The 10,967-nt window shown below is 41.8% G+C and overlaps 1 protein-coding gene across 8 annotated transcripts in view; it reads right to left on the bottom strand.

Annotated features, from left to right (window-relative positions):
• Positions 1-356: 356 nt before the first annotated feature.
• The window catches only part of setd3 (SET domain containing 3, actin histidine methyltransferase), a 156,986-nt gene continuing 146,375 nt past the window's right edge, over positions 357-10,967 (bottom strand). For all 8 annotated transcript variants that reach the window (XM_069916142.1, XM_069916147.1, XM_069916144.1 and 5 more), the window contains 2 exons: positions 3,994-4,154; positions 357-3,438 (listed from right to left, as the gene is read on the bottom strand). In XM_069916142.1, coding sequence (XP_069772243.1) covers positions 2,986-3,438; positions 3,994-4,154 — 614 coding nt within the window. In that variant the 3' untranslated portion in view covers positions 357-2,985. The remainder of the gene's footprint in view (positions 3,439-3,993; positions 4,155-10,967) is intronic.

The raw sequence follows: 10,967 nt of genomic DNA, 5'->3' as shown, positions 1-10,967 counted from the left end.
TTCTTCTCTGCGGTTTGCATGTCTTTGACATTCACTGCCCAGAGGTCAGAGTGCTGATTCCCGAGATCAAGTCTGAGTTGGATAATTGAGGGCGTTAGGGGAAATCAAGGGTTATGGGTGGGGATTGGGCCTGGTTAAAGATTCAATCAGTCACAATCTGACTCACTGGCAGGGGAGGCGTACATTCCTAAACAGTAGCTTAAGGTACTTGCAGCCTAATTCCCACTTGGAACAGCTCGTCACTTGTGAGAAAGCTTCTTATTCAAATTAATACTTGATGTTGTAATACACCACCATCTTAATGTGACAACTGTGATGTTTCCCTTATGAAATAGAATACAACCACACAATATACGTCAGGCTGTTTGCAGCAATCTGCATTTATTTCTGCCTCAAAGATTTCCCCTTGGACTGTGGTTACAAATCTGAACAAAAGACTTCTACAGTGGAAAGGAATCGGAAAATGGAGTCGGAAAATTGCAAACAAAATCAGCAAGTGGAAGATATATTTTCTCAAAAACAAAGTGCACCCTCTAATCATCATATTTGGAAGGTGAGCTTGTGCCGTTTAAAAAAAAATTCGACAAGGTCATCACATTCAATCGCAAATGCAGCCACAACTTCAGAGAGAAAAATAAAGCCTTTTAACTGAGATTCCCACCAAAAACCTTTTACCAATTCACATTTTTTTGATTTCCTTTAATATTTTGAAAGTAGAAGCATCCTACCCAAAACCTCCATGAGACGAGCAGTCTACAATTTAATTAAAGCATAGACCTTGCTTGACACTTGTACTTGATACTGGACGAGGATGTGAACACAGAATGATTAGTGAAAACATTCCAAGACAGAAATCCTGCTGCAAGCACTCAATCCCTTGTATCGGAAACTTTTAAAACATCACCCAAATAAAAGTACACACACTCTCCTGCCCTTAAAGCAATACTGACAAGTAAATTATTAAAGAATGTTTTGGAGAAAATTGCTAAAGCTACAAAACTCTCAGTCAAATAGAATAAATGGTGCAGAGTACAATACCGCTATCATCCAAAATATGGTGTGTCCGATTCTCAGAAAACGGTACGGTTTTACTTGCAATGATAAAATAACCCTATCAATTTATAACATATGCCTGTCTTAGAAAGATGTAGAGCTAAATGCTGCAAACCATCTATTTTACAAAAGCAATGGTCACCAAAAAGATGGTTCGAGCTATACATTTTTGTTTGACTCTCAAAGGGGCAATTATCCTACTTGTTCTGCATGTTACCACATTTGTTTCATTCAGATTATTTCTGAATTTAAAACTAAATCTGAATGAAACAAATTTTAATATTGGTTGGTAATTTAGTACGAAGAGAAACTATTAAATAATTTGAACTAAGCCGCTTGAAATGTTAGCAACAGACATTAACGTGCTTATAGTGTCCAAGAACACTATTTCACCTAAGGCAATTTGCCCATAGCATCACCTGAACCTGAACGTAAGGTTTCAAAGCGCACTACTACACTGTGTTATGTACCAGATGGTGACTATTTCAACTCGTGGAGATGAAGGGAGTTGTGGAGTTGAGAAAGGAAAGGCAAATTATCAAAACCTTGAAGATGACATCCTAAACATTTACTTTTAAGAATCAGTTATAACTATTTTCAATGCAAACTCTGCTCTCTTTGTAAAATATCAGAAGACATAATTTCTTCCCCCTCCCACCACCACAGTAGTTACTGCAGTTTATTCACTTAATGTTAACTATATAAACATGGCAGCTGATACAGTATACAAGTAACCAATAGAAACAAAAACAAAATATACAGCTTTGATTAGAGTATGGGATTACATTACCAACAACTAGAAGCAAAAGTGCACTGAACAATTTAGGCACTAAATTCTGATTAGTTCTGACTACACTTGGCTTCTCAAATGAAAGCCATTGAACTTCAGCCTCTGTAAATATAATGGAATAAAACAACACCTGTCCCAGTCATTTTGGGATGGATTACATCACTGGTTGAGGGGTTCAAATACATGGCACTAACTCATTGGAGCTAATGGCCACACCAGTTTAAACGGTCACAGACCAGAACAGAAAATATTCCCCTAGATATTCTTAAGTGTTTGCAAATGCTACTGATGCCAAATCCATGAACCAATCAGCATTACCAAAGGTTTTAGAGTTTTTTTTATATATATATGTATACATATACGAGTTCCCAAGTTTCTACTCTGTGATTATAAATGGCTTCAGTTTGCCCAGCCGGATAGATCAACTTCCTTGGTAGTCTTACTTTAGAATTCTGTCAGCCTTCGTCTTATGGTAATGTTTAATGATCACAATATGCCCGAAGCAGACGTGCTTCTCCTCGCAGGCATATGGAATCACGGCATTCAAGTTAGTTAATCATTCACTGTTGATTTTCTTTTCACCAATGGGTTAGAAAATCTCAAAATAGCCACCACCTGATTATAACATTTTGTGATCACAGTGGATGGATTGGAGTGCATATAATTTCCACATTCCAACCGAGTTCTTGTATCTGTAGAAACAGAACATTGTGTTTAAAAGGATCACCATGTGCACCAAACATAAATGACAAAGAACTATTTTTCCACCAGCTTTTCATTCTTGCTTTTCAATTCAGTATTTTGCTGCACTCAAAAAAAAAAGTCTCTTACGAACAAATCTTAAATCATCAACATTTGATGCTGAAAATGCACTTGAACTAATTCAAATTCCTCCATCCATTCTGCACCCCAGATTTTAATAGGGCAAACATTTGGGTAGCAGCAATTTCAAGACCACTTCTTTTTAAATGACTATAATTTTGCCAGGACAGTATGTCCTTGTGACGAGACAATTTCTGCTCCATCTCTTCTCACTTTTAAAAAGACATGATCATATATGGTGCACTGTCAGCCAGTGTAATGCTCAGAGTTCCATATGCACTTCACACTGACAAGGACTAGACTCTTGCCCTAATTGTTCTTCAACTTTCACTGAATTCAGTCTTTTCTGCAGTAGTCTCTTTGACTTCTCCGTTCTCTTTGGCGTTGTTTTCTCGTTCATTGGTATCATGAACTTGAGGATCAGTGTGTTTGGGAAAATTGCTCTCTCCATTCACTATTCCCTCTCCTCCCACAATCCCGTCATCCAGTACCTTCCCTAACTTCACCTCAGGATCACCTTCGTCATCACTGTTTAAATTTCTCAGGACCAGTGGAATTTTTGTGTCTGTTACAGTGTTCTCCAGCATGGCTATATTACTCTCTTCGTATTTGGGAAGTGGCGCATTCTTGCTCTGGAGTTCTGTAAAGTGCTCCCGTTTCATGGCAGCACTCTGCACTGCTTTTTCCAAGATCTCTTTCTCTGCAGTGCGGAGCTGGATAGCCATCTTGCTGTGGTACGACAGCTCTGGTTTCTCAAGCAATGACTTGTCATCCTACAATCCAAGAAACAAAGAGAGGAGGAAGGGCAAGGGGAATTACTACAGAAGAACAATGTCCAGTTTTTTTTTGAAATTACTTCATTTACCTAGAGACACTTAAGGAATGTTAATTCCCTTTAGGGCAGTTAAAAATCAGGAATTTGCTTGATGGTAAGCTACATTTAATATGGCAACTTGGCAAAGCAACACACTAATGCGGTAGGTACAGAGGTAATCTTTACCTGAATGATTAAACAGTTGCTGAGGAATTTATACTGTTTTTGCAAGGAAAAGACATTAAAATCATGACACAGCACAACGCCAGCGATCGGAACAGGGGTTTGAATCCCGCGCAGCCTGCAAGGATTTTGTACGTTCTCCCTGTGTCTGCATGGGTTTCCCCCCGGGGGGTTCCGGTTTCCTCCCACCATTTGAAATATACCGGGGGGTGGGGGTTAATTGGATATAAATTGGGCGGCACTGACTCGTGGGCTGAAATGGCCTGTCGCCATGCTGAATGTAAAAGTTTTAATGACTTGTGAATTTCATTCCACTTTTCACAGAACTTACCTCAGTGGTAGTTTTATAGGTTTTTAACAGGAGTGCCGCTCTGGTTTCAAGAAAGGTCCAGAGTTTAGTTTCATTAGCCCAGCTTACAGGGAAATCAGAGTTTCCCAAGGTAAAAATCTTATCGATTGCATGCTCTCGAACAAGATGTCCTTTCAATTCATCTGCAATTAAATAAATCATAATTAAGAGCTTTCAAACTGTGCCCTGGGGGTCCATTCCAGCAGAAGAATAACTTGGAACAAGAAAACACTAACATCCTTGCCAATGTCCCTTGGTTTTTCATTATTTCTTCCTCCTTTCTCTAGCATGTAGCAAGAGACCCGGAACCCTCTCATTTCTGGTGTATGCACAGGGTAATCACTGCTGCCAGATTTTCTCCTTTATAGCTGCACTAATATGGTAAAACCTCGTAAGAACGCGGCAGTTGGGGTCCAAGACTTCATACCGTGTTATATCCGAGTCGCGGAACAGATGCATATACGTCAGAGTGCCCACGGATAATCAAACCCAAATATTGCCAGCTTTCGAAGGAATCGCTATCAAAAACTAACAATTTCAATGAAAGAAAGCAAGCGTGTTCTTTTAATATTGGGATTCTGAATTTTAATCAACTTCTTTGCAAAGTTTGGGGTCCACAGACACCCGTGCTATAAGTGATTCTGCAGATTAACTAATCGCGTTCTAATGAGCTTTCTCTGTATCAAAATTACTCCCCTGTCAATTTAAATTAAGATGACCTTTGACAAGCCACTTTTCAATCTTATCGAAGGGTTCCATACTCCCTGTGGGCCCACGTTTGATCTGCAGACTTGCTAACATCATCTAAGCTCATCCTTCAATGTAGTACAAGCCTGAATTTTGGTTTATCTTTTTCTTTGCACTGTGACCTACTGAGTTTCCACAGCTTTGTGTTTTTACTTCCAGCATGGCGTCTGCAGACTTTCATGTTTTACTCCAGCACACAGAGTCCCTGGAAGACCTGACTTACGAAAATCGGACTTCACTCAAATTCTCCCAGACTTTGTTCTCAGAAATAGTTGACAAATTTCTTCACCAGAGGTCAACGTCGAGAACATCAATTGAATAAAAACTCTCCTTCAGATGAAATCAAATCCGAGTTAAGCCAGAAAGTCTGCAGTCAATGTGATTGTAGTGTATTACACAAAAGTATGGAGAATCTCAGCAGATCCTGCAGGGTCTATAGGAAGCAAAGGAATATAACCAATGTTTCAGGCCTGAGCCCTTCACCAAGATAATTGGTAAACCTAGACAAAGGGCTCAGGCCTGAAATGTTGGCTATATCCCTTTGCTTCCTATGGACCCTGCAGGATCTGCTGAGTTTCTCCAACACTTTACTGTATTGCATTATTAACATTGAGCCCCCTCTCCTATGCACACACTTTCTTGTATTAAATTGCCAATAATTTCATTCATTAGCTGATCAGATTCCCCCTGTCACTCCACCCGAGGTGCATTCAGATAAACCTTGATCACAGTTCACTTCATTTGCTGGTAATAACTCCGATCACCTATGCTGACCTTCCCCAGACCCCACTTTGCAAATCAGTCCCATAGAGGTACCCAGGCTGAAGATTTCACAGTTTGGTTCTGGGGGGAAATTGATGGTTTCGGAACAATTCTCAGGGACATCACGTAACTGGGAACCCCTGTACTCAGGAGGTGTTAAATTGTTAAACCTGTTTCTCCCCCCCCCCCCCACCTTGAGAGGAAGTAAAAGAACAAATGGCAGTTCTGACCAATAGATGGGGGGGAAGGGAAGATGAAGATGGTTGTTTCGGCACCCGACACAACACCTCTCCCTCAATATTTAAAAAAACCTGAAAGCAAGGACATTCTCATCACAATTATTTGTGAGTCTACACAACAAAAAAGTTGGTTTTACAGCAATGCAATATTTACAATTCAAAGTGGTGAACAAATAAGTACATCTGAATCTTTGACTCAGTCAATTAACAACCCTGATGAAATAACCAAAAGCCTATATGGCAGCAACAGAACAGAAGAGGAATATGCTGAAAGGTTCTATTCCTCCAAAGGTCAAGAGCAATCCACTTTACTTGAGATCAGTTCCCTGGATGAAGTAATCAGGAAATAAAAGCTTCAAAGGATTAGCAACTGCTTTTAATTTGAAAAAAAAACCCTGTAATTCATCTTCTCAAATTGCTTTAAATAATTTTACGTTACAGGGGTCAGAAAAAAAAGGCTAATATTTCATAAAGCTTCAGTGAGGCCAACACAAGGCTGAGGAACAGCACCTCAACTTCTGCCTGGGCACATTATAGCCTTCTGGATTCAATATTGAATCCGACAACTTTAGTCTTTGTCTGTATCAGTTATCTATATGCTCAACTTGTTCTGGGTTTTTTTTCTCTTCCTTGGTTTCTCTTTCTGGAAGTTAGGCACATGCCCAGCCTGGTCTGCTCACCATTTTGTAACTCATGTCTGTTTTCACTCTCTTACAAGAGATCAGTGCTGAGTCCCCATATATGTATAAGTACGTATGTGTGTGTATGTATATGTGTGTATGTATCTGTGTATATGTATGTATGCATGTATGTGTATGTATGTGTGTATGTATGTATGTATGTACGCTAGGATTCTCCTTAATAGACTAATACCTAGTGTCGCCGAGAATGTTCTCCCAGAATCACAGTGCGGCTTTCGCACAAACAGAGGAACTACTGACATGGTCTTTGCTCCAAGAAAAGTGCAGAGAACAAAACAAAGGACTCTACATCATCTTTGTTGACCTCACCAAAGCCTTTGACACCGTGAGCAGTAAAGGGCTTTGGCAAATACTAGTGCGCCTCGGATGCCCTCCCAAGTTCCTCAACATGTTTATCCAACTGCACGAAAACCAACAAGGTCGGGTCAGATACAGAAATGAGCTCTCCGAACCCTTCTCCATTGACAACGGCGTGAAGCAAGGCTGAGTCCTCGCACCAACCCTCTTTACTATCTTCTTCAGCATGTTGCTGAAACAAGCCATGAAAGACCTCAACAATGAAGACGCTGTTTACATCCGGTACCGCACGGATGGCAGTCTCTTCAATCTGAGGCGCCTGCAAGCTCACACCAAGACACAAGAGCAACTTGTCTGTGAACTACTCTTTGCAGACGATGCCACTTTAGTTGCCCATTCAGAGCCAGCTCTCCAGCGCATGACGTCCTGTTTTGTGGAAACTGCCAAAATGTTTGGCCTGAAGAAAACTGAGGTCCTCCATCAGCCAGCTCCCCACCATGACTACCAGCCCCCTCACATCTCCATCAGGCACACAGAACTCAAAATGGTCAACCAGTTTACCTACTTCGGCTGCACCATTTCATCTGATGCAAGGATTGACAAAGAGATAGACAACAGACTCGCCAAGGTAAATAGCGCCTTTGGAAGACTACACAAAAGAGCCTGGAAAAACAACCACCTGAAGAAACACACAAAGATCAGCGTGTACAGAGCCGTTGTCATACCCATGCTCCTGTTCGGCTCCGAATCATGGGTCCTCTACCGGCATCACCTACGGCTCCTAGAACGCTTCCATCAGCGCTGTCTCCGCTCCATCCTCAACATTCATTGGAATGACTTCATCACCAACATCGAAGTACTCGAGCTGGCAGAGTCCGCAAGCATCGAATCCATGGTGCTGAAGACCCAACTGCGCTGGGTAGGTCACGTCTCCAGAATGGAGGACCATCGCCTCCCCAAGATCGTGTTATATGGCGAGCTCTCCACTGGCCATCGTGTCAGAGGTGCACCAAAGAAGAGGTACAAGGACTGCCTAAAGAAATCTCTTGGTGCCTGCCACATTGACCACCGCCAGTGGGCTGATATTGCCTCCAACCGTGCATCTTGGCGCCTCACAGTTCGGCGGGCAGCAACCTTCGGCGGGCAGCAACCTCCTTTGAAGAAGACCACAGAGCCCACCTCACTGACAAAAGACAAAGGAGGAAAAACCCAACACCCAACCCCAACCAACCAATTTTCCCCTGCAACCGCTGCAACCATGTCTGCCTGTCCCGCATCGGACTTGTCAGCCACAAACGAGCCTGCAGCTGACGTGGACATTTACCCCTCCATAAATCTTCGTCCGCGAAGCCAAGCCAAAGAAAGAAGATGTGTATGTATATGTATATATCTATGTATGTATGTGTTTGTATATGTATGTGTGTATGTATGTGCATGAATATGTATGTGTGTATCTCTATATGTATGTATGTGAATGTATGTGTGTGTATGTGTGTATATGTATGTATGTGTATGTATAAGTATGTGTGTGTATGTATGGTTGTGTGTATGTGTGTGTCTATATATGTAATACACAATATATTGTATATATAAATAAAAGATTTGGATATGAACTTTGATGGTTTGATTACTGAGTTTGCAGGTGTCACCAAAATTGGTGATGTGATGGACAGCAAGGAAGGTTGTCTTATGTTACAAGAAGATAGGGATCAACTGAGAAAATGGCCAAAGGAATGGAAGATACATTTTAACTCAAGAAAAGCATTTTGGGAAGTTGATCCAGGGCAGAATGCACACAAGCCCGGGAGAGTGTTATAAAATGGAGAGACCTAGGGGTACAAAAAATTGGTGGTGCTGCTGGAGTTCCTGGAACAGTAGCACTGCCACAGGTGCAGACACGGAAGAGGGTCCTAATTCCAGCGGCACCTTATAGGCTTTCAACAGCTTGTTAAAGGAGCCAAAGGTGTTTATAAATAAAATTCTGCAACCCACGGAGGTCTGTGCACAAGAGAGCGGTATTTGTGCTTGGCAGTGGCCATGAGGGGTTGCAGATTCCGGGAAGCAACGAACTGATGCACCAGAACAGGGAGAACACCCACTATTGAGAAGCAGAAGCAGAGGAGATGACCATACAGGACGGTGGCTGCGGCTGCAGTCCAGCGAGGTGCTCAGCGTCTGAGGAACCCACGCAGGATGCGGGTGACTTGTGGTTAGGGGGCCTGCACGAGCTGGTGGCTGCTGGAGACTGGCTCATGGGAACCAGGTATTGGATCAGTATTTGAGAGGGTGCTGAGGTCAAGAAGGGGTCCTGAAGCCCCACGGGAGCTGATCATGTTGGAGGTTTAGATCTGGAACTCAGCTTGCCGATGGTTTGAACTGTGCGGCTGCAGAGGATGCGGAAGTGTTCTGGGTGAATCCACGAATACTCAGTGATGAAGGGATTCTGTACTGTAAGGGGCACAGGGTGAACCTAATGGCATCCCTTTGTCAGCTTTAAGGCAGGCAGAAGGCAATTTTCTATAATTACATGTTCTATACTTTTATACGACAATAAAGGAATCAAATTTTGAATATACTTCCAAAAGCGTGGCGATACAAGTCCACAAGATGGTGGAGGCCATGTTTGGCACACTTGCCTTCATCAGAAGGGGTGTTTGGGCATCATATTACACTGATGCGAGATGTTGGATGAAGTGTACCTGCAATATTGTGGCTTGTTTTGGTTGCCATGCTTTGGGAAGGATGCATTTAAGCTTAATCAGAATAGATTCACAAGGATGTTGGAGGGGGAATGTTATAAAGACAAGACAGGCTGAGACAGGAGCAAAGGAGGGTGAGGGGTGGGCCAAACGCAGGCAAATAAGACAAACTCAGAAAAGAATCTTGTTTTTGTCTGATATGATTCTGTGCTCCCATTCACTGGCTAACCTTGCTTTTCCCTATGGTCACCCTAACGCTTCTTTTCTCTCTTTCCAAATTCTGATGAATGCTGTTCGACCTGAAACGTTGACTCTGCTTCTCTTCCCACAGATGCGGTGTGACTTGCAGAGTATTTCAAGCATTTTATGTTATTTAATTCAGATGAGCACAGTTAGAATTAATTCCCATCACATTCCACTTAATTATTCCGCTTTTCCCAATATTTTAAGGGAAATCCAATGGTGACCTATGATATTGAGATATTGAAAAAAGAAAACATTTCAAAGGAGTTTTCATTGGTTATTAACTTAAGGTCCATGGGAGTGAAAATAGGAAGCAATTTTTTCTATGTAAAGGAAATCTGTAAATTGTTTTCCACAAAACAATGGGCACTGAGTTCTTTGAGATTTTTAACATGAAAAGTCTCTTTTGTTGGTGGAGCAATGAAGATAATGATTGGTAAATAGGGTCAAGACGATTATCTTCCCCATTTGAGTGAATGCTGAGAGAGGCTCAGTAGGTGAATCATAACTAATGTGAAACCAGAGGCAAAGACCCCATCAAGCTAACTTCCTTGGTTTCTTTGAGGCAGTAACACCTCAGATTTACAAAAGGTATTGAGAAAGTTCCTCATGATCAGCAATTAGTCAAACTCAGAGTGGTTTTCCATTCCCATTCAACATTATCTTTAAAATAAAAAAAATACACATTTTCACAGCAGATATAATTTTTATACACTATACTAAAAGCTCCAATAGGATACCTTGTTTGATGGCTCCCCTCCTCCATCTACTACATCTGCCCATCTTCCCACTGCACCCCCTATCTCCTCCCTCCATTGTTCCCATCTGCCCATGATATTGACCCCTCCCTCCCCTTCCTTTCTTACCAGATTCCATAATAAGCAAAGCTTTACTACCTCCCAACCTTTGTTACTATCTCTACCCTCCCTCCCCCACCTTACTCTACCTTCTCCTCACCTGGATCTATTTGTAACCTGCCAGCTCTTGATGGACTTGCTGAGTTTCTCCTGCAGCTCTTTTTTTCCCCCTCTCTCTCCGGTTTCAGAAACTGCAGACGCTCGCGTCTCTAAACAACTCTTGCAATTGTGTGATCCATCAAGTATTTACAAGATTTTCAACCATCAAATTTACACAATGGTTATCACCATTGTAGTGTTAGAGCTGTGTTAAAATGTAAACAAAATTCCACACATGACTGTATAAATGGGTAAAATTGCACCACAATTGCTGAAAGTTAATGATCTTTATCGCAGCTTAGTGAACAAATG

This window comes from Narcine bancroftii, chromosome 2 (assembly GCF_036971445.1).
Source record: "Narcine bancroftii isolate sNarBan1 chromosome 2, sNarBan1.hap1, whole genome shotgun sequence".
NCBI classification, from domain to species: domain Eukaryota; kingdom Metazoa; phylum Chordata; class Chondrichthyes; order Torpediniformes; family Narcinidae; genus Narcine; species Narcine bancroftii.
The sequence above is the reverse complement of the archived record's forward strand: the minus strand, read 5'-3'. Positions and strand labels throughout refer to the sequence as shown.